This window comes from Bicyclus anynana, chromosome 17 (assembly GCF_947172395.1).
Source record: "Bicyclus anynana chromosome 17, ilBicAnyn1.1, whole genome shotgun sequence".
NCBI lineage: Eukaryota > Metazoa > Arthropoda > Insecta > Lepidoptera > Nymphalidae > Bicyclus > Bicyclus anynana.
The window spans coordinates 15,690,971-15,716,008 of record NC_069099.1 but is presented as its reverse complement, the minus strand read 5'-3'; the positions used below and the strand labels follow the sequence as shown (position 1 = coordinate 15,716,008).

The following is a 25,038-nucleotide window of genomic DNA, read 5'->3' as shown; positions in this document are numbered from 1 at the left end:
AGGTCCAGTAGGGTATCACGGCTCTGAACTTACTATACTCAAAGTTAAAGGTAATTAAAAAAAGACAAATGTATAAAGATAAATATAGTGCTTTATTCGTTCTTTTTCTCTGGACTCTTAGACCAGGACTTCCTACGCTCTCCATCTTTAGGTAGCGACCAGCTCTTCGACCTCTGCCGGCGCATGGTGCCCGGGGACACGAACTTGGCGCTGTCCACGCTCGTCCGCTGCGCCTCCCGCGGGCTGGGGGTGTGCCGCTTAGACTTTGACTTTGACCTGGACTTTGACTTTGACTTCGAGCGCCTGCTCCGGGAGCGCGACCTGCGCCGGGACCTTGAGTTGTGGCTGTGAGATCTGCAATTGGAAACGGTCAATTTATTAATAATTATGTCGTATACTGTAGATTATAATTATAATGGTTAATTAAAGCGCCATCTGTTGCAAAATTGTATTACTACAACTAAACATTAAGGGCATCTATTACTTTATATATGTCGTAAAAATCGTAGATTCATTAATAAAAATATGGTACAGAACCGCTGACCTAACCTTGGTCATCGGCTCTGCCAATTACAATAGGTATGCTATGCTTAACCTCACTAATCGCTTACACAATAAACTACTCTTAATTTTACTATTGTACCCTGGTAGTTGTGGTAGAGGAAGTACATCGAGCAAGTCCCTGGACTTGTGACCAAGGTTGTGGTTTAAAGGCGCCTTTTAATACTAGTAAACACTCACCAACCCTGCCCGACATGCTCTCCATGCCCACAGTAAACAATTTAAGATCAATTATGCTTCAGGTTTGTCCTCTAGATTACCACAAAGTATACACAGTAGTAAACACACGGTGCTGCCAGTCCACACTGTATTTGAGATGGATTTTTTTTTTTTTTTTTTATACTGGTATCCCTGCTACCGGATCTGTAATCTTCATTACACATTCTGTGCTTCGCCGGGCTACACGTGCCTACGCGTCAGTTTTTTGTATAACGAAACAAACAGTTCAAAGATTACTTTCCTTTGTTAGTGTTAGAAAAGGGAAAACAAACTCCTTTATCTGAAGAATACGATAATATAGCAAGAAAAATTAAGAAATTGGGTAAGATACTGACGCGCGCACGACAGAAAGAAAGGTCGTCCTAGTCTCCAAGAAGATTGTCCACCTCATCAACAGTGTCATCAGAATCGAAAAACTCATCAAGTCATCGCCCGCTTCATTGTCCGCATTGCAGGACACATTAAACATTGAAGGTAAAATAAGTTCATTTACCCTCATAATCTTTTTATGTCAATAGACATCATTGTTAACCTACGGGGTTATCACTTGAAAAAACGGATGTTTGGAACATAACATCGCGGGTAATCTACGGGATTATCACATTATAAATGACATGAGAAAAAATATGAACGTAACATTCGATAATTGCGTCTTATTAATCATAGCATTGCGGGTAGTCTTAGGGACTTTGCCGTAATAAACGAAAATAATAATATTGACGCAATTAATAACCTGCGGGGTTATCACTTGAAAAAACGGATGTTTGCAATATAACATCGCGGGTAATCTACGGGATTATCACTCTATAAACGACATGAGAAAAAATATCAATGTAACATTTGATAATTGCGTCTTATTAATCATAGCATTGCGGGTAGTCTTAGGGACTATCATTTTTACCGTAATTAACGCAAATAATAATTTTGAAATTATGATTCTTATTATGATTGATTCTAAGGGAATATCACACTACACGATATTAATCATTAGCATTAAGCATAGCGTGGCGGTCTCCGGGACTATCACCTTGTCTTAATTAACCCACGGCAATAAATTCTTGGCTGGTGGGAGGCTTTGGCTCTGGCACCCTACCGAAAAAGACGTACCGCCAAGCGATTTAGCGTTCCGGTACGATGTCGTCTAGAAACCGGAAGGGGTGTGGATTTTCATCCTCCTCCTATCAAGTTAGCCCGCTGCCCTCTTAGATTGCATCGTCACTTACCATCAGGTGAAATTGTAATCAAGGGCTAACTTGTAAAGAATATTAAAAAAAAAAAATGAGATTGCAGATAATCTTAAGGGAATAGAATAGGTGAAAACATATTCTGTTTGGTATTTTCTTATCATAAAAAGTGCCAATGCTTAAGTTTTTCAACTAGAAAGTTGCTGATACCGCCAGTGAATTTCATTCGACTAATACGGTCGTCAATCCGGATACAGCAGCGCTGAAGTACCTACTCGTAGATTCGACTCGTAGAAGTCGACATTATCAGTACTTGACAATGAACTTCCTATGATTCTAGAAGAGAACCCTTCACAACCAAAGTGTTATAGCGATGTCATCCAGCTAGATCTGGCTATTCGCCTACAACACATAGCGGGGTCAGGTGCCAAAATATACGAGCAAGGAGGTTATACACGAATATTAAAAACTGCACCTTGCAACCTGGCACCAATGCTTAATCCGGTAGTGGTAGGTGCGACCACAGAGGCCGCACTTAAGAGATAAAAACAAACCATACAATAGAGCTACCGCAATATCAGCTAAGGAGCTGGCTGACACTACACTAATGTCGTCAGAACCAAAAATTACTGTGCCTATACAAATACTGTTGGATACCCTTAAATTCAGGTGTTCTAGCCATGATTCTATGGTATGAAGGAATTTACTCCTTAATACGCTGAAGTAAGATATCAGAGATCAACATCGATAAACTTCTCTTTGGTTAAGGTTTGGCTGAAAAAAAAAAAAAAATAATAATAATAATAAAAATAAAAGATCTGGAGCGGAAATGAAACTCGCTCCTATGAAGCTGTCCTCCACAAAGGATAAGCCATAAGGGGAACATAGAAACTGGTCTATTTCTCCTCAGAATTACAGGTTAAAAGTTACTCGGAAGACAAAGGAGCCTGCCTACAAGAATCACCACGCCAACTCTGACGTGCGACAGTTTGAACTGTCGTCACATGGTCGTCACGTCCGTCGCGACATCGCGATCGAAAGTCGAAACCACCAACAGACAGGGTAAGATATGCCGGCAGGCTTTCAAACTTTTATGATTGGTGGTCAGTGATGCTATTATAATGTCATAGATAAAAGGGTACCTAAAAGATGCCTCTTTTGAGTCAACGACTTTTATTGTTCCTTCGGTACATTCGAGTTCACCAAAACAGAGAAACGTTCCTGTAAGGCGAATACTTCCATGTCAGAAAATATTGATATACGAACGTCCTATCCATGATCTTACATGTAATAGACGCTATTACGGAATGCAAACTTTGCTTAGATCAACTTTTAATTCCTTCATTTTTAATTAGAAAACATAATAGGAAATATAGATTCATACTAAACTTCAAATAACTGAACAGATTTATTGACACTTCTTATCTTCAACAATAATTTATTGTATTTTGGCCGTATTACTGCGTCCGTTGTCTGGATCAAAATAATAAAAGCAGTGACCAATTTACTGAGATCAAGTAGTCACAATATATTTTGATGATATTTTATTATATCTAATAATAGCTTATACTCCCAAAAGGCCTTGGGGATTATTATCAGTACCTACTGTTCATCTATGCTTATAATAAATCTGTTGAGAGGTCAACTTAATAATGTTCGTAAGTTTCTGGGTTTCATAATCAATTCTCAGAACAGAACTACAAATCACTTTACCTGAGGAAAAGATTTTGAAAATTAAAAAGGAAGTCAATAAATTGCAAATATTAACTGTATTATAGCTGTAAGGTCATATCATTCGCTTGTTTATTGGGGTTACTTACCTTAGAATACCCGCCGTCCGATACGGATGGCTCTAAACAAACGAAAAAAAAAAAAAAAAAAAAAAAAAAAAAAAAAAAAAAAAAAAATGGAAATATGACAATATTTGAAAGATTACAAATAGAACAAATATTTGACCATCATCATTATTAACTAGTATTTAGTGGTTAATGATATTCATCAAACTGAGTTTTGTATAGAAATCTATAGCGATGCCTCAACTACGGGTTGGGGAGCGGCCTGTGGAGAGGAACGTGCTAGTGTTATGTGGTCGGACACAGTACGTGAACGACACATCTATTATTTAGTACAATAATTATTTTTATTGGCAGCATTCCGGACTCGACGGAAAATTTTTGCAAAGTTTTATCAAAATACTCAAATTATTCTTACGAATTCTCAGCTATTTCATACACAAACCGCATGGGAGGCGGTGAATTCCCAAACCTTACAACAAACAAGAAACTGTATACTGTAACTTGCATCTTACAAGTACATCAGTTCAGCAGACTATTATGTCGCAGATAAAGAACCACGTTGCGTCCATCCAAAAATTGAATGGGAACTATCATGATGCCAACCTTTTGGAAAACCAGAAACTGATTTATTCACAAGGAGGCTGACTAAAAAATGTGCAAGATACATTTCTTGGCATAGAGATCCTGACGCTTTTATTATAGATGCATTTACAATTTAATAGTTGAGTAAAATATTTGATAACAATGCAAAAAGGATCAATGATAGCCCCACTCTGGCTGACACAACCGTGGTACCCCTTATAAAAGAGTCTTTTTACTTTCAGAACCACTTATAATTAAACCACCATAAACGCTGTTTATCTCCCATTCCAGCAACCGAGATGTACATCAAGAGATTGCCCTGGTTACAGGAATGTTGTCTTCTCTTTCCGAGAACTCAGTGAGGCAATACAATACATACCTAAAGAAGTGGTGTATATATTTTGTAAATACAGTAATATTAATTTGTATCTTGGTACCGTACCAAATGTTATAAGTTTTTTAATATTATTTTATGAATCAGGTTTGCAATATGGAACAGCTGTAGATCAGCTCTTTGACTAATTCTGGGCGAAGAAGTGGTCAATGATAACCATATTAAAACTTTAATGAGGGAGTTCATAGACTACGTCCACCCTTGCCCAAATAATAAAACTATTATACCTGGGAAACATTTATTATACTTACTTTTTATAGCAAATTGGTTCTCCAATGAATCATTGAGTTTCAAAAAACTGAATTAAAATATTTTCTATTTAATAATGATACCCGATTTAATCAAAAGCTCTCGTCCTGAAACATCTCAATTGATTCATCATCTGTATTGATTATTCCAAATTTTCCAGAAATATGTCCTGTTGGTACACTACATTTTTATTTTCATACAACACAAAGCTTGCGTAGTGAAAATAAACTTTTTATAAGACCTAGAAAGTCACAAAAATCAGTTGTGCTCACAGTGTGCCACGACTTCCAAAGCTCATGGGCTGAATATAAATTTAAATCTGATTATAAAATATGCAGGGTGGAGCAGTAACTCCCTAACATTTGAAAAATTCTGTAATAGATATATAACTAAGTATAATTTTGATAGTTTCGTACTTTTCAATACTGTTTATATTAAAAATAATGTTCTAATGATTGATCACAAGACCGATAATAATAATTGATCAACAATTTTAATAATTGTATCTTTTTTCCTCGGGAATAAAATTATTCACTGTGATCTAAAAGTTGATATTTTCACTCTCAACATCTACTGTGTATACTTTGTGGTAATCTAGAGGACAAACCTGAAGCATAATTAATGATTAAACGAACTTACCTGTACGTGAAGTTCTATCATAATTATGCGAAGGTTTGTCCGAATAGATTACCACCCCGCCCACCCCATTGTGCAATTTCCCGAATAATATATAAAGTCTATATAATTTATATATACAATATTTATTATATAATATGATTATATAAGAATTACTACTTGTCTAACTTAACATTTGAATATCAACTTTAGTAATTGCATAAACTGCTCTGCTCTAAACTGAATGAAGATTACAGATCCGGTAGCAGGGATACCAGTATAAAAAAAAAAAAAAAAATCCATCTCAAATACAGTGTGGACTGGCAGCACCGTGTGTTTACTACTGTGTATACTTTGTGGTAATCTATTCGGACAAACCTTCGCATAATTATGATAGAACTTCACGTACAGGTAAGTTCGTTTAATCATTAATTATTACTTCATCACGAAACATTATCGAACAAAATCACTAACGCGACAAGCAGCATGACGCCTCAAGCTGCTCAACAAAGAATTGAACCAATTAATAGCCCAAGTCACTAATCACTTTCCTTTTCTTAATAACACTACTTAACACTTCACTATTTCACTATACTTAACAAATAGAAGACGATTATTCCATCTTAAAAGCGCGATTAGAACTGAATTACTAAATCAGCAGACTACGGAGACAGACGGAGGCAGGATGCCTCACTAAAGTGAATACACAGTGACGGTACACGCGTACGCGCCATTTGGGACGCGATGCCATTGGATGAGAGTTACGTGATCATTTCCTATTGGTCGATCGCCGCCACGTTCGTTATGGTGGTAAAGTTTTACAATCTTAATTACTTAAAGAGTAAATAATCAAAATCTAATTACATGAAAACTTGATTCTAAATTTATTAAATTAATTAACGTAGATTTTGCTGACCATTACGACAGCAAAATCTCAACACAGAACCTAAAAAGTTTCTTTTCTACTGCTGTCAACTGTCATCATTACTTGAGAGACTAATTATTAATTAAATCAAAACGGAACAGTATTTTGATTGCAAAATGATTAGATTACTCGATAATAAGTCGATTCGAAATAACTACAGAGTAAACATGATAATTATTAGGTCTGAGGCCATAGAGCCTTCAGTGAGCCAAGCTTCCCCGGCGACATATATATTACTCGGGCAAGGAGGCAAAGCCTCGAGGCCCGTACCCCCTCACCCGACACTCTCGGGAGGAGATGAAACCCTCATGGCATCTATTGAAACAATGAACTCTGGTTTTGTATTGTTAGTGGCGCGCCACAAGCAAAGATGTATATAGCGGGTGGGTCGGGCCCACCCAAGAATGGTCCAGTGCTCACCCTAGGATACTGGGCTACGGACCGATTTGAAATTCTATGATGGACGCGGAAATACTAATAATTTTACATAAAGTATCAAATAATAACCATTACAACTTATAATAAAAAAAAAAACCTTAAAGATTTTGAAAAATATATTAAGACCTTTTTGGATACCTACCCTAGATAAAAAAAAAAATAATAATAGTCGAGTCATATCAGAGTTCTGCGTCCACAAGTATTGATAACGAAATTATATTATATTGAGTGTCGACTCTGTTCAGAGGGCCTAGTGGTAATATGATACTGTGACGATCGCGTTAACGTAAACGCGAATTTCTATGTAATTGAAACAGTGCCATCTAGTGGCACTGCTGCACAACTGTTTCAATTCCATATAAATTCGCATTTACGTTAACGCGATAGTAACCCTAAGAAAACATTGAAAACTCCCACTAGGCACATAGTAATATGTGGGCCCACCCCAGGAAGTAATCCTAGATACCCCAATGGTCACAAGAAGCAAGAAGGGGCCACAAAAGTAGCTGAAGCGCGCGACAGCCACTTGTGTCCGGTAGTCGACACTTGCGGTCGATGGCTGCTACTTTTTTACTCACACATGCAGTATCATAATGGACTCGAACGAAGAAGGTTTAATTGCGCTGCTTTTGATAGGAAAACGTCGTCGTAGAAGACGAATCCGCAGTTATTGGATACATTCAATTTTAACAGAGAGGGGTGCGGAATCGTGCAATTGGTGTTTTGCAGCGTTTAGTGGCCGGTGCGGGCCACAAGAAGCGAGCAGCGACGATTGTAGCGTGTGGCGGCCACCATCCATAATATAAAATGTATAAAAACTACAGAAAATATGCCGGCAGTGGCGTTTTGTGCTTGTGGCCGGTGGTCCGTGTGCGGGAGCCCTTAGATGTTTCAATCAATGATACAATTCATATACTCAATATAGTCAATTGTAATTTTATTGTACAACCCGAATTGAGTTGTAGTCCAATAGGCGAAGTTCGACTTTCGGTGTTGAATTACACCCTTTATTATTACTGGGAAAGGTTTCAAATGGTAATACAGAAATGTTCACCTGGACCGCCTGCTGCGGGACCTGGATCGACGGCTGCGACTCCTGGAGCGGCGACTCCTTGAGCGGGAGCGGCTGTACGAGCGGCGGCGGGAGCGGGAGCGCGAGCGGCTGTACGAGCGGCGGCGCGAGCGAGAGCGGGAGCGGGACCGTGAGCGGTGGTCGTGCTCGTTGCGTTGCTCCGCTTCAGACAGCTTCTTGAAGTACCTGCGGGAAATATTATTTAAAGAAAAAGTACCTAAGTTATTGAAAATCTGGGTCTGAGAGACCCACCCGCTTACAGTGTAACTTTATAACACTAGGTTAACAATGGTTTATCCAATCTCTTTTGTCATACGACTATGGTGGGTTTTATATTATTAAAGGTAGCAACAAATGTTACGTGTTTAACTCTGAAGGAACGGGACAAGTTTTGGCATCATCGTTTCATACAAATTTCATACGTCACGGCACAGCTATGTGGCGTGCGCGGGAAAACATCGCTCACGAAGATGTAAATAGCAGCGTTTTACCTGAAATAAAACGCATATTAAAATACTTACCTCACTGGAAGCTTTTATATTGAGAGTAGCATTTCCGTTTCCGTCGATTTCATACCAGTTTTCGTACTTTTATTGACGTCACGTCTGGCTATGTGGCGCCACCTGGCGGTGTCGGGCTCGGGAAGTTTCGTAAATCGCTGAGCGCGACTTTAGCTCATTGGCTCAATTTATCACCAGGCAGGAATTACTTAAAGCTTCCAGTGAGGTAAGTATTTTAATATGCGTTTTATTTCAGGTAAAACGCTGCTATTAAAATATTGACCGTAACTGGAAGCTTTTATATTGAGAGCCTGTTTGTTTTCGCCTGGTGACGCCACGTTATGATATTATTTCGCCAATGTGATTATTAAAATAAAACTTTTTATAACAATATTATCTCTAATTCGATTAGACTTTATTTAGAGAACAAGCTAGTGACGAAGCTTGACTGTGTCTGTGCATAATACAATAGTCCATTTTGTTAATAATGCATTTTGTTGTTAATAATGCATTTTGTTGAATGGTAGCCAGTAATAAGTATCTATTGTCTGTGGATATTATTTATTTAAACTGTCATCTCTTGGACATTCAAGTGTCATAATATGTAATCACCTATTCACTATATTTTACAAATATTAATAAATTTTAAGGATTTCATCATATAATTGATATTCACACAAAATTTAGGAAAAACACTGCTGACCGATATAGTCGTTATGAAGATTTCTTACGTGACGTCTTTACTCATTTATTTCATTCAATAATGAAATAGACTTATTATTTCCTGAAGGAAAATTATGATAGTGATTATTTTATTTACAAATAATTTCCAGCCAGATTAAATACTTCTATCGGTTTTTGAGCCAAATTTCGGCCAAAATTAAATAAAATCATCAGATTTTATACCATGTTGTCCCTATACTAAGTAATGTTAGGTCATATACACGCTTTTCAGAGAGTACCTACAAAAATATAACTATTGAAAAAATAACTTATTAAGAAGTTACTGACATTCCAAACTGGTGGCATAGAATTTTTAGGCTTTCTTAACGATTTGGCATGAATTTAAGGATATGCTTTACAAATTTATGATCTCTTAAGTAGGTTACTTGAAGATTCAAGAAACTTAAACTGAGTCAGTTCTTAGACATTAAGTCATATAATGTACTAAAACTTTTACTTTTAGACAAACACTACACAAGCCGATTTTTAAGTTTTGACAGGAATTTAAAAATTATTTCAGGTTTTTCCATATTTCTTGAAGACTACCTCTAACAGTTTTGTAACTGCTAAGTCTGTTGTCGTGATTATAATAAATTTGTCTTCATTCTATAGAATTATCGGTACTGCTAGCATTCGGAATCTGAGATCCAAATGACATAAGACTTACTCTTATCAAGGCTATTAAATATATTCCTGTCAACCGATTCTGATGATTCTCTGAGAATCAGTGTAAGTGGTGGCGATACCATAAAGCAAGTGGGAAATTCCCTATACACACTGTACACATCGTATAAAACAACTTGAGCGTAAGTTTCATCTCGGAATACGTACAAGTAATCATGGACTACGTGTACCTTATTTAATGAGTATAGATCAGTCACCGAGATACCCTATTTCACACTCACTTTTTCTATGCTACAGTAATGAAAGCGCCAATTAAGGAAGATGGCGATGTTGTATAACAAGTGATTTGCATGCTTGTTGTTCCTGCCGCGTATACTATTGTGTACTGTTGTGAACTTAGTGATAGTCTAATTAAGGTTATTAGACATAAAGATCTTGCAATTCTAACTGTTATATTCTATATTTAAAGTCATCTCTCTTTTCCTCCGTAATATGTAACGGCTGTCATTTTGTCCTATTGAATGTTGCTTAGGAGGTGAGCTTGATTCTAGGGGCATATATGAGTAGTATGACATACATTTCCTTTTTATTGGAATGCAGTACCTATTCCTCTCGTGACCATGAATTCCTCAGAGGGTGAATGTTTAGTAACGCTGCCCAAGCGTGGTCAAAGGCATTTGCTACTAACAAAAACACTGGCTGAGGGTGTTAGTGAAGTAGGTAGCTAGCAATCTGATTATATTAAACAAGGTCATTGATTCATTCAATGGTACGGGCAATTTTTCGATATAGTCTACATCTACGTTTCGTATTATTTTCTTAGTAAATGATAAAATTGTCGATATGAACCGGGATTCTTAATTCTACATATCTCTTACAAAACATGCTGCCGATTCGATAGCATTGAGAAAGTATTTGAGAAAGAGACATGCATAGTTCAAATGACAAGGAAGTAATCTCCAACAATTCCCTGTATACAAAACGTAGGAAGCACCTTTGGAATTTTATTACATACACATGCAAGTAGCCTTGTGTCTATTCTTCAAACTGAGTTTCTGATGCTGTGCGTATTGCTGTGCGTATTTAGCAAGTGGACCATGCGTAATTAGCAACAGAGCATGGTGCTTTTATGATCCTTTGTATTTCATTAAGTAGACAATTAATGATATTTCTTCCAAAACAGGAGTGTGGAACGATGTTTCATATAGATTAAGAAAAACACGAGGTTATTCGAGAGAACGGTAGGAGATAACCTCAGATTAACCTCTGTACGTTTTTGGTGCCACCATTTTCTCCCATTGAAAAAGGTGGTGAAAAAGGTGGCTAAAAAGACCGCTTGAAATGAAGTCTATCTCAAAATACTTTAAGTTTTCTGGATACATTAAACTTTAAAGCATACATAATACCCTTGATGGGCCTCGAGCCCCTGAAAAAGAATTCATTTAGAATCCTTTGCTTTGATAGAAATTTTTATGTTATCGCTTATGCGTTTTTCTACATTTTGCTAGGTGACGAAGGGTATCATAATATGTTTTACCTTTTCGTTTGTTTCTAAGTTTATGAAACCTGGAGTATGCAAATAATAAACTGTATACATCCAGTAATATCTTTAGAAAACTTAGATGTATTTGGAAAAATAAGTTTCCTGACTTTAACCTCTATACCAAAATGTACATGATGTTTATTCTGACGCTTTCGTTCATCAGATTTTCACGCTATTGTCACAAAGTAATTAATTCACCCATTGGTTACAAATCTAGTTGGCCTATTCACTATTTTGAAAATCAAAAAATCAATTGGCAAAATGTCATTTACCTACTGTGGGATATTCACGAGTAAGCAATGACGGCCGTGTGGCGCAGTGGGTAGTGACCCTGCTTTCTGCATCCGCGGCCGTGGGTTCGATTCCCACAACTGGAAAATATTTATGTGATGAACATGGGTTTTTTCCAGTGTCTGTGTGTATTTATACATGTATATGAATATTATAATATCAACTATCTTAGTACCCATAATACAAGCTGCTCTGTATGCTTACTTTGGGGCTAGATAGTGATGTGTATTGTTTAAGTATATTTATTTATTATTTATTTATTTATGAGTGACATTTTTACATAGAAACTCAATTTTGTATATGTCAACTAGCAAACGTAAAAGATAGCGAGTCAGCCTGCAAGGGCTTTAGGACATTAGACTCTTGTACATTGCTGATAAACACCCCGCGAGGGTGGATTATAATGATCATACAAGCAAGGCTGTGCAAGCGTATGCGCATTGTATGTATATTTCCTGTCGTGCGTTCCAGGCGATGGAATTTTAAAATTTTTCATGCATTCCCCTCGCGAGGGGTGGCGATCACACACACGACATCGACACGGGTATTTGAATAATTTATATAGATAGATAAGATATTCGTATCCATACATCTTTCATAAACACCCCGCGAGGGTGGATTGTATTGATCATGCAAGCAAGGCTGTGCATGAACGTGTGCGCATTACAGATATAATCCGTGTTGTATGTTCCACGCGATAGAACATTACTCTTCATGCATACGCCCGCGACGGTGGCGATCAAGGACACCGGTATTTGAATATTTTATATAAAGAAATAAACACCTCGCGAGGGTGGGTTGTAATTATCATGCAAGCATGGCTGTGCATGAGCGATTGCGCATTGTACGTATATTCCATGTTGTGTGTTCTACGTGATGAAATTTCAACACTATTCGTGCCTTGCCCTTGCGAGTGGCGGCGATCCTCAGTATTTGACTGGAAATTCGTCTAGGAATGTTAACACTTTCTATAACCTCGTCCCCATGAGGGGCGGTAATCTATTAGACCGGTATTTGACTGTGCAAATACGTCCAGGAATATTTAAACTTTCTATATCTTACTCAGTAAGTTGTTTTTGCAAATACGTCCAGGAACGTTAAAAATATATACGGTCGAATTGAGAAACCTTTTTGAAGTCGGTTAAAAACTATGTATACCTTGCCCCCGCGAGGGGCGGTAAACTATTAGACCGATATTTGACTGCAAATGTGTCCAGGCACGTTAACAGTGTCTACGCCTTGCCCCTGTGTGGGGTGGCGAATCAAAATTCCTGTGCTAAATTCTGGCGGGATTTGTGAACCTTTTTTCAATGCCGGTTTGAATTGAAGTAACAATATGTTTGAGTAACTCTCAAAAACTCTTTGTCTAACTTTCGAGCATTCGTAATTTATGTACTCCTTTGAAACGAAAGCCACTGGCCACGCGTTCGTTTTGCAGTATATATTATATTATGTTAGACAACAGTCTATTGCTAGAACGTTCACTTTGGTTTCTGAGTTCACATTTTTAGGAAGCCCGCTGGGCCCCGCCACTTTTAATACTATTTTAACTGTTGAAAAATCACTACAAAGAAAATATTATTATATACATGCAAGTACGAAAACATTTGCAAAAAAGCAAGACTTTCAAACACATGAAGTAGTGATCCGAACGGAAAAACCGTTAAAATAATGATCACGTACTATTTTCAAATGAAATTTGAAATTTTACATAATTTAACGTTAATTACATTAACGTTGTATGTAACAACGTAATAATTACAACGTAATATTACAACGTAATAAAATATAAAGTACTCACAGCGAATTCACTTCACTTATTACACTTTATCTTGCAATGTCGGGTACCAACTGATTGCAAGATGTTGCTTCGACGGCAAACAAAACGCCAATGAGCTAAAGTCGCGCTCAGCGATTTACGAAACTTCCCGAGCCCGACACCGCCAGGTGGCGCCACATAGCCAGACGTGACGTCAATAAAAGTACGAAAACTGGTATGAAATCGACGGAAACGGAAATGCTACTCTCAATATAAAAGCTTCCAGTTACGGTCAATATTTTAATAAGCGGGATTATTATTATTGGGCGTTATTGGGAGCTCCGGAGAACAATGACATGTATAATGAAAACAAGGTGGACGACGAAAACAACGGCGCCTTCGCATTAAAGTAGATGTCTCACTTATAGTACTGCTGCGTGGCGTCGAGTCACTCGATGATATCTGGGTCTGAGAGACCCATAAGACATAATACAATATTCCGTGGAGTACAGACTGTGTAGATGACTCACTGGTAGTACTGCTGCATGGCGACCAGCACTCAATGATATCTGTGTCTGAGAGACCCACTATGCATAATACAGTATACCGTGGAGTACAGACTGTGTAGATGACTCACTGGTAGTACTGTTGCGTTGCGTCCACTCACTCGATGATATCTGGGTCTGAGAGACCCGCTAGACATAATACAATATTCCGTGGAGCACAGAATGTGTAGACGACTCACTGGTAGTACTGCTGCGTGGCGTCCAGTCATTCGATGATATCTGGGTCTGAGAGACCCACTAAGGCATAATACAATATTCCGTGGAGTACAGACTGTGTAGATAAATTACTAGTAGTACTGTTGCGTGGCGTCCAGACACTCGATGATATATAGGTCTGAGAGACCCTCTAGGCATAAAACCGTGGACCATAAGTTGTGAATGACTCACTGGTAGTACTGTTGCGTTGCGTCCGGTCCCTCGAAGTATGGCAAGCGTCCACGTCCCCGGCCGCGTCCACGTCCCCGGAACGGACGCCGCGCGTACGCGTCAGGCGGCGGGTAGTACGCGCCGCGCACCGGATAGTACATGGACGCTGGAACACGGGGTTACAGCAATTATACAGGGTGTCCCGCAAATGGTAGATTCACCGCCTAATGAATAATGTTACTAGGTAATAGGCTAGGTAAAGGTAGGTCTCTTGTGAGAGCATATAGACCTCTTTAATCCGGCTCTATCGAAAATCCATTATTAGCAGATACCTACTAACTATAGACTACCTCCCTGCCAAATTTCATCTTTGTAAGTCAAGCGGTTTTCGATATTTCGTGAGAATGACCGCATTTGTACCTATATTAGGAAGACTAGCCGACAACCGAACATTATTTACCCTGCTTTGGCCACATTTTTGATCGGTGCTTTGCTCCTATTGGTCGTAGCGTGATGTTATGTATCTTATAGCCTTCCTCGTTAATCGGGCTTTTCAACACAAAAAGAATTTTTCAATTCTAACCATTAGTTCGTCAGTAGGTAAGGCAGAAGTCCGAAATTGCTTATATCGGGCGAGCAAGTGTTGTATGATGACGTCACTGCGTTAAACGCGAGCCAAGTTCGAGGAAATAATTAACGTATCGAAATAATTCTTTCACGAGTATTTTTTGTTTTCAACGGAGAATACAGAAAGCTAACATATAATAATAGTTAACATTATTCATTATCTAAAACTAATTTGAAAAGTTTTATAATAGAAACTAGGGATGTTTTCTAAACGGTTCGAATTAGTTTTAGATAATTAGGTGGTGTGTATCTACCATTTTATCCATTAATTACGGGAAACTGACTCATTTTCATTCACTCATCATCATCATCATCATCATCATCATTATCAACCCATATTCTTTGTTTGAAAGATGCAGATTGGTCGCATTTAATTTTGTCAAGAATCCGTTCAGTAATTTTTTGTTAAATTCAAAATAACTGAACCAAATTGCCCGAACTGTGGCGTTTACTATGTTAGGACACATCAAAAACAGAAAAATAAAATCTTTTTAACAAAAATCGACTTCAAATATGACTTTGAAGCCAGAATCAAAATTGAAATAACATTGTATCCTTTCTTTTGATTGGTTTAAAGGTGGCGCTATGCCAAACAGGCTCTTAAAGTTCATTACGTTTTTTTGGCATTGCATACAAAGCGATCAATAGAACGGCATGTGGATTTACAAGATGGAGGTCCTGGGTTCTATCCCTGGGTCGATTGAGGTTTTCTTAATTGATCCAGGTCTGGTTGGTAGAACGCTTCGGCAGTGGCTAACAACCACCCTACCGGCAAAGACGTACCACCAAGCGATTTAGCGTTCCGGTACGATATCGTTTAAAAACCGAAAGGGGTGTGGATTTTCATCCTTCTGCTAACAAGTTAGCCCGCTTTCATCTTAGATTGCATCATCACTTACCATCAAGTGAGATTGTAGTCAAGGGCTAAGTTGTAAAAAACAAAAAGAAAGGGCATAGGCACAATGTTATTTTTCGCTTCTTAGAAGTCGGTTCAACTTTTTTTTTTAATCCCAATTTTGATTTAAAACACTATTTCATCTATTAAACAGATGGGTGAAGGTCGTTTCTAACACGGATGTTCTATTAGATGTGATACTCTTACTCTGCGGGAAGGGGTAGGAGGGCGGCGGCGCGGGAAAGGCGTAGTTGAAGCCGTAAGGGTTGTAGCCGAACATCCCTGCGCCTGCGAACATCACACATTTTGAAATTAGTTTATTTTATTTATTTATTTAACCTTTATTGCAACAAACATATCTATAAACATACAAAATACAGGATAAAATACAGTGGAGGGTTTATCACTAATAGTGACCTCTTCCAGGTGACTTGAATTTTTATTTTCTTAAAAATAATATTTGCCTTTTAAATATGACTTCTGCCTTCGATTCGGAGGGCGTAGGTTCGAATCCAGTCCGGAGCATACACCTCCAACTTTTTAATTATGTGCGTTTTAAGAAATAAACCTGTTTACTTGAGAATTATCTTAATTCTCTATGTGTGTGAAGTCTGCCTCTTATTCTGAGGGGAAACTCGTGCTTAAATGTACCCACCTGGTGGCTTGCACCCGTCCCTTAAATGTACCCACCTGGTGGCTTGTACCCATCCCTTAAATGTACCCACCTGGTGGCTTGTACTCGTCCCTTAAATGTACCCACCTGGTGGCTTGTACCCGTCCCTTAAATGTACCCACCTGGTGGCTTGTACCTGTCCCTTAAATGTACCCATCTGGTGGCATGTACCTGTCCCTTAAATGTACCCAGCTGGTGGCTTGTACCAGTCCCTCAAATGTACCTACCTGGTGGTTTGTACCTGTCCCTTAAATGTACCTGTCCCTTAAATGTACCCACCTGGTGGCTTGTACCCGTCCCTTAAATGTACCCACCTGGTGCTTGTACCCGTCCCTTAAATGTACCCACCTGGTGGCTTGTACCCATCCCTTTCTGGCGAGGTGGGCCGCTCGCTCTTGACGCGCTTGTGTATCTGCTCGTCCTCCGACATAGAGCTGATGGACTCTCGATGGGGCTTCTTGGTTTCCAGTGCTGAGCGTATTATGATACGACCTGAAAATTAAAACATTAAATATATATAAAACAGAAAAAAACAGATAACTAGTAAATTATTTTCCAACAAGTAAAAACTGGACTCAGACCCAGACCCAGAGATGGGAAAAGGAGGCAAGGACGACCACATAAGAGATGGGAGGATGACCTGCCAAAATGATGGCGAGGAAAGGCCAGAGATCGAGTAGAGTGGAAAAGTCTGGAGGAGGCCTATGTCGAAGGACAACCTGATTGCTCTGGTGTATAAATTAAGTAATAGTATTAGGTATATCATATGTATTCAGCAGTCAGAGAATAAAGGCTATTTTTATTTTTATTTTATTTATTTATTATTAAAAACTGGACTGACATTTCATTTATAAAATGTCCCATGTAAATTATTTTATTATATATATATTATAATCTCAGATTAGCGGATACAACTGCATCAAGTATGTCATCATTTTTTTTAATTTTCTTTTACTCTGTTGTGCAAGCTGATTGTAGCTTGTCAGCCACATTAGTTTGCTGGTTTGACACAAGGGGGCTATTGGAATGCACAAATTCACAATCATTGAATTTCTTAATTATACAAGATACTTTGAGACCATTGTTCAGCTTCTACTTTTACACAGGTAGTAAAAATAGAAGAAATTGTAATATGTATTGTAAATAACAATAATCTATGATTTTATTATAAGAGCAATTGTCATTTCTTGCCAACTCGTCTCAGCAGAACCTGCCTTTTGAACCGGTTGTCGTCTTTACAATTCTGGTTTTAGTGTGTCCTATCATTTAATTTTCATAAATATATCAGTTCAGTAATTTTGTGTTAAAATGAAAACAAAGAAATGGCCCATCTGGAAGTATATACTCTTTCAAATTAAAAAAAAAAAAAATTAAATTGGTTTGGAAATGACGAACTTATGCGGTAACAAACATAAAAATAAAAATTGTATGTACCGAACTTCATAAATGGGTATGGTAAGCGAAGGCTTCAATATATTGTTCCAACAATCTTTAACGATTTTCCGGATACAGTAAAGAATCTTCTAAAAGATACTAATAACTTTAGCGGACTAAAGAATTATTTTTTGGGACAGCCTGTGTAGCGTCGCAGCAGCGGTTTACTCACACTTTTACGATATTTTTTTAACTACCCGATAATTTTAGTTCTTAAATATTATATTATGTATTAAAACCAACTGTGGTTTGTGTTGCACTATGGTTAGGCTTAATTGAAATGTGTTTTTGTCCTCCTTTTTTTTGAAGTCGGTTAAAAAGTAATTAACTACTAAGCCTAATTGAAATAAATGATTTTTTTATGCTACTAACCGTCGAGCGCGTGTCTCAACCTCTCTTGCTGCTCATCGAGTGCTTTCTCCTGCTGCCGCTTATACTTGTCTACGATCCGCTGGCGCGCGAGCCGATCCCCTGTCTTGTAGTAGCGCTCCGTTTTGACGCCATTGCGTTGTAGTTCTGGACGTACCTGAAAATATTAGTATAGTGTTTGACTATTTGTCAAAGAACAAAAACAAGTTTCAACAAAAACATTTCTGCCAGTATTTGGCACACACATTAAAATAATTATGAAATTGATGATTTTGTGCAATTGTTGTTGGTTGCTATCTATTGATTTTGTTTTATGTGACCATAATCTTTACTAATATTATAAAGACAAAGAGGTTGTGGTATAATTGTAGGAGGGTGTAATCTCTGGATCTAAATGATTCTAGAAATTCTTTTACCACTATACTACAGCCTTTCTTGATGAGTACTGTTTACCAACAAACTACAATACTAGTCATTTCACACCTTATAATAGTTATAATTAACTTGTTCTTAAATTAATGAAAATAAATTTGATTAATAAGCTTAGAACAATTAGATATGGTTAATATATTTTATATAACATTTTAAATACAAACCATACATAATTTAAAATAAATAAGTTATGTAATGACATGTTTTTTCTACCTTCATTTCTAATTTCTTTGTTAGTAAACAGTACTCATCAAGAAAGGCTGTAGCATAGAAAGCCACATTATTTGTGAATGTCATAGTCTATATTTTATATTCATATTTACAAGAGGCGGAACTACCCCGGAGCATTGGTTAGTATAAATGAAAGTAATGTGGTGAACAGTGTGTAAAATATTTCAAAATACAATGCTCATAAGCAGGATTTTTCATATTGCCCTTGGGCATAGGCATCCTCCAATCACTTCCATAATCCTCTGTCACTTACTTTTGTAGTTACTTACTTTTGTTACTGTCAGATCCTCCCATCTTTGGCAGGGCCAACCTCTTTTCCTTTTTTCTGTCTTACGGTACCACTAGGGAAAAAAAGAAAATACTAACCTCTATTCTTTTAAACAGTTCTTCTATCAGTCTTATAGCTTGAAGCCGTTTCTGAGTCTTCAACAGCTTGCCCTGTTCCTCCGCAACCTTCCTATTCAGATCCACATCATCTCTCTCCATAAGTTTGGCGAGCTGCTTCTTTTTTCTCTTTTGCTCTCTCTCTCTCATCTTTGCCATCTTCTCTTGTTCTCGGTGCTCCATCTTTTGGCTTAAAGATTGAAAAATTATACGTTTTACTGTTTCTTTTTGTCTGCAATGTAATGGAGCTTAGTTTTACATCAAAAACTATGCTACAAAATCAGGTAAGCTTAATGTAAACTGTTGTTTTTTTCTATCCCTAGAGAAAGTTGTGTGTAGGTTCATACATAATATGTCAGTTGATTTGGTAGATATGATTTTAAACTTATTTCGTGGTTGTTCATTATGAATGTTATTTAAACGGGTACATACCACGATAAAACGAGATTTTTATTGTCGATATTTCGACCCAGTTGCATGGATCGTGGTCACGACGGGACTGAAGTTGCGAGATGAGAAGTGAAGTCAGCTGTTAGGGGCAAAATCGATCTACCCTCTTTCTTGTTCTTTTTCTTTTTTCAACGACCTCGCGTTTTTGGCTGTTTAGGCAAACCACACTCACGACATCGCTTTTGTTATTATGCGTATCGCGGCGCCCTCTTGGTTTGCACAATTCTACCACCGGGTTCCACTCGCTGGCTAGTTTGAAACCATCTTCCCGATTGAAATTTTTGTATTTTCGAATTTCAATGGCTTCTCGAACTACTCGGGGTATATAGTGGCGGTCCGTGGAAATAATGCGTGGATTATGGATCTCAATCCAATGTTTAGTTCCCGGTTGTAGAATGTGATCAGCTATCGCAGATTTTCGCGGGTCGTTGTTTTTTATCCCTCGTATATGTTCTGTTACACGGGTTGCTATGGGCCTCTTCGTTTGTCCAATATAAGAGCTACCACAGCTGCAGTCAATTTTATACACACCCGGACACTGGTATGGCAAACGATCCTTTGGAGAACGCATCATGTGGGCGATCTTTTGTAAAGGAGTAAACACAGTCTTGATGTTGTATTTTTTCCTTAGGAACGATCCAATTTTATCAGTTACCCCTTTAACAAAAGGTAAGTAGGCCATTCTTCTTTCGACTTCCAAAGGTCGTTCTCTCCGTTGATGTGAACTATTTTTCAATACAAGGGGCTTATGACCATTTCGACGTAACACCTTGCTTATATGTTCCAGCTCAGCCTGGATGTGAACGTCATCACACAGGTCCTGAGCGCGATTGAAGAGGGTGGTAGCCACTGACGCAAGGTGTCGTGGATGGTGATGCTAAGAGCCATGCAAATATCTGTCCGTGTGTGTCTGCTTCCGGTAAACAGTGTGACTAAAACTACCATCTAGTCGGACCTTGACTAGACATCCAAGAATGGAAGCGACCGATCTTTCTCCATTTCGTATGTGAAGGTCATTTTCCGGTGAATACCATTCAAAAGTGCCAGATATTGTGATGCGTTCTCCAAAGGATCGTTTGCCATACCAGTGTCCGGGTGTGTATAAAATCGACTGCAGCTGTGGTAGCTCTTATATTGGACAAACGAAGAGGCCCATAGCAACCCGTGTAACAGAACATATACGAGCGATAAAAAACAACGACCCGCAAAAATCTGCGATAGCTGATCACATTCTACAACCGGGAACTAAACATTGGATTGAGATCCATAATCCACGCATTATTTCCACGGACCGCCACTATATACCCCGAGTAGTTCGAAAAGCCATTGAAATTCGAAAATACAAAAATTTCAATCGGGAAGATGGTTTCAAACTAGCCAGCGAGTGGAATCCGGTGGTAGAATTGTGCAAACCAAGAGGGCGCCGCGATACGCATAATAACAAAAGCGATGTCGTGAGTGTGGTTTGCCTAAACAGCCAAAAACGCGAGGTCGTTGAAAAAAGAAAAAGAACAAGAAAGAGGGTAGATCGATTTTGCCCCTAACAGCTGACTTCACTTCTCATCTCGCAACTTCAGTCCCGTCGTGACCACAATCCATGCAATTGGTAGATATGGTGTGAAAGCATGTCAAATTATGTACATTATCATCCATGTAAGTATGTTGAAAATTACAGCAGAGGCGATATTGCTGGCCCGAGCCGTAGGCGAGAGCTAGTAAGGGAGCAGAGTCTGTAATTATTAAACCAAACATACTTCATACGACGTTTTATAACATATTTGTGAGGAAACACACTTTGAACACACTTTCTGAAAATGAATTTGCATCTTTGCTTGTTTTCCATAAAGATGAAATTTTGATTCACTTAAGTATTTAAAGGTTGATTTATTGAGCACAAGGCTTTGAGTAGGTAGCCTTTTTTCGTTGCCTTTGGGATTTTCTGCCATGTCGAAATCACTACTTGGCATTTTAAAATCAAAACAATACAGTGAAAAGAAAAAGCATGCAGAGTAATTTTTAAATTTAGATAAATGTTTGTTATTTATTGTCAAAATTATTAAAACTAAAGATATATTTATTTATTATAATTAACACACAAAGTTAATATTATTCATAAAATATTGAACACTTTTCTGACATAAAAACTCTTTGCTAAGATTTAATAAAAAAATACCAACCAACCAAACCATGTGTTTTACATTAGGATAACACACAAGTGTGTAATGTGATACATTATGATATTGAAATAGATGAACTAGATGAACTTTAGTAGAAAATGTTTTATAAACAAACTTTCATTCCCATTTGTAATAGTATGGAATCTTTCAATTGAGTTTACAAACCATTCTTCTAAAGATAAGTTCTTTCATTTTTGCAAACAGTCTAATGCTGAATTAAAGCTTCCACTTATTCTAATAAACCCTTCTTCAGTAACAGACTGAGAGTTTATATTATACATAATAGTAACATCAAGAGCAGCATCTCTAAAATTATAGTTATTATACATAATATATTGGATGGCTTACCGCTCTCTAGCCTCCCGCTTGGCAATCTTCTCTTTCTCCTGTTTCTCTTCCTCATCCTTGGCTCTCTGTCTAGCCGTAAGCCTCTCACGTACAATAGACCTTCTCTTCACCGACGCATCTGTCATGTGTTTAGTTTTATCAAAGTCTACATATATTGGACACCATTCTGCAATGTCATCACCACGTCTGAGTAACTTGCGACCTCTCAATGCATCCATGCATCTCACGAACCCAGCGTATTCACTAAACTGAATGTACCCTTCAAAGTACAATGCAAAGTCTTGGGGCGGGGTAGTTATGCCTCTCATTGGAGCCTTCATTTGCATACGGAATGGATCAGCTGCGGGTACATCTACTTGTCTTATTGGACCATATTTATCGAACACTTTTTTAAATAAACTCTCCGAAGGCATTGTATCTTCGTCTCTATCTCTCTCATGAATGAACCAACGGATGGGCAAGTTTCTTATATGTATCGTGTCAGGTCGCTCGCCTGGCTTCATTTCGTCCATGTCGGTCGCGTCGCGGAAGAAGGAGTCCCAGGAGTGTCGACTGGGGAAGTCAGACTTGCATTCGCTGACTTTTACCTTCAATGGGTCCGGGTAGTCATTCAACTGTATTATCCTGTCTTCCAAGCGCGCTAACACACGTTCCAACTTCGTCCTATTCTCGAGCTCTGCGTCGAACCTTATCACTTCCGAACTATGCTTAGACACTTTCAATATTGAGAAACTCTCAGGGTGGATCATTTTCCGTAACTTCTCCATTAATTCCCAGTTGGATATCGACTTGCCGTGCACCTTGTGTGATGGGAGCTGGACAGAAATGTTTAGCTTTGCAAACGATTTTAGATACAAACGCTGAGGTAGATACAGGGCCACAGCGTCTGAAATGTCCCTACATACTTGAATACTCATCTTAAATTCTTAACAACTACGGGTGAGAAATTATCAAAGTTATTAGTGAACAGTTATACATTAAAACAGGGCCCTAAAATATTTGTTGTACAGATTCTATACAATACAAAATCGTGGGAAACGTTTAAAATTTTTATTTATGTACTGAAGGTAAGGAATAGACCAAATTTATGTCCGAGCTCAGCTTCCATCGTTTGCGCCGCTTTACAATTATTATTTTATTACTAAATATAATTAAAACTATTTCAATTATTGGAAAAAAATCGTTTTCAATTTTCAGTTTTCACGTTCTCAAGCCGCTTTTGGTATATTTCAATTGACAATGACATGAATGACATTATGACAATGACATTAGAATTTAGAATTGACCATAGACATAGACCACAGACTAGAGTTACTTACTCCTTACTGTTTAACTGAGTTTATAGCACTAGACTCTAGGTTTTTCGAGCCGATTAGAAGAATACAAAATATCTTAGATACTTAGAAGATGTCAAAGCAAAATATTAATTAATAATTACAAACGCCCTCGACTTTGTCTGGAGGAAATCAATGAAAACCTTACCATACTTAAATACACGTAGTATCTATTAATGTCAAGAAAAATGAGGCGCTCAAAAGAGGTTTCCACATTTTAATGTTAATTGTGGTCAACAACGAACGTTATTTAAACAAATAATACCTACAATGTCGAGTTGCGGAAGTGGAAAACTATATATACATAAATAAATAAATAAATAATGGAATTAAAGACAAAATTGTGCATGTGTGCGCTCAGTTTTGTAGCTTATTACTCGGATCACTTTTTACGGTGATTTTGTAGGGACGTAACCGATCTATAGTATGAAATTATCATTGGTTATGCACCGTACCTTTTTTGGCGTTTGAAAGGAATCTAGAAAATCTATCCTTAAAATTTAGATCCATCGCAAACTTTTTTTTGTAGATTTATAAAATATGAATAATCTAGCTCCCACTAAGCAGAGTCTATCGCGAACAGGCAGATAAACAGACAGCAAGTTTGAGGAGGTAATGTTATAAATATGTAGGTAGTAGGTACCTATTAGATAGAGGTACTTTTTGCAGATCTCCACTTTTGATAAAATTATAATATTTCCTACGTAGGTACTTAATTAGATATTTGGTGGTATTAGATACTTTGATGAAATCTAAACGATCCGCGAGAAGTGAACATAATTAATAAAAAAACAAATGTTTTGGGCTTATCGTTAAAAAAATTATGATTTAATATCTGTAGATAACTATTTTTTAAGCTCGATTAATTTCGAGTGTAATCTGGCCTACACTGATAAGAGTTTATAGGGTAACCAAATATTTCAAATTCAAATTCATTTTGCCAGAATGTGGTAATGTACAGATATTAAATACCAAGGTGTGGCTCATACAAAATCTATGTTTATGTATGCTAAGATACTCATGGATTAAGATACAATGTGCGAAAGTCAGAGATGGTAATTTTTCGATCTGGTAAAGAAAGAGCCGTGATAGCCCAGTGAATATGACTTCTGCCTCCGATTCCCGAGGGTGTGGGTTCGAACCGTTCCGGGACATGCACCTTCAAGTTGGAAGTTAATTTCTTGAAATGTACACAACTGAAAAGTCACGTGCATTTTAAGAATTTAAATATTACCTGTCTCAGATGGCGAAGGAAAAACATCGTGAGGAAACCTACA

At 37.8% G+C, this 25,038-nt stretch overlaps 1 protein-coding gene across 3 annotated transcripts; it reads right to left on the bottom strand.

Annotated features, from left to right (window-relative positions):
• Positions 1-73: 73 nt before the first annotated feature.
• Positions 74-23,654, bottom strand: LOC112053080 (A-kinase anchor protein 17A). Of its 3 annotated transcripts, XM_052886409.1 has the most exons (9): positions 23,508-23,635; positions 22,428-23,242; positions 19,435-19,684; positions 18,409-18,562; positions 16,951-17,094; positions 16,137-16,217; positions 14,429-14,573; positions 8,018-8,221; positions 74-354 (listed from the first exon to the last, which is right to left on the bottom strand). In XM_052886409.1, the coding sequence occupies exons 2-9, from the start codon at positions 23,192-23,194 to the stop codon at positions 93-95; spliced, it is 2,007 nt and encodes a 668-aa protein (XP_052742369.1). In that variant the 5' UTR covers positions 23,195-23,242; positions 23,508-23,635; the 3' UTR covers positions 74-92. The 3 variants fall into 3 exon arrangements, with proteins under 3 accessions (XP_052742369.1, XP_052742367.1, XP_052742368.1); XM_052886407.1 differs by having other exon boundaries at positions 22,428-23,654; XM_052886408.1 differs by having other exon boundaries at positions 19,435-19,642; positions 22,428-23,654.
• Positions 23,655-25,038: the final 1,384 nt, after the last annotated feature.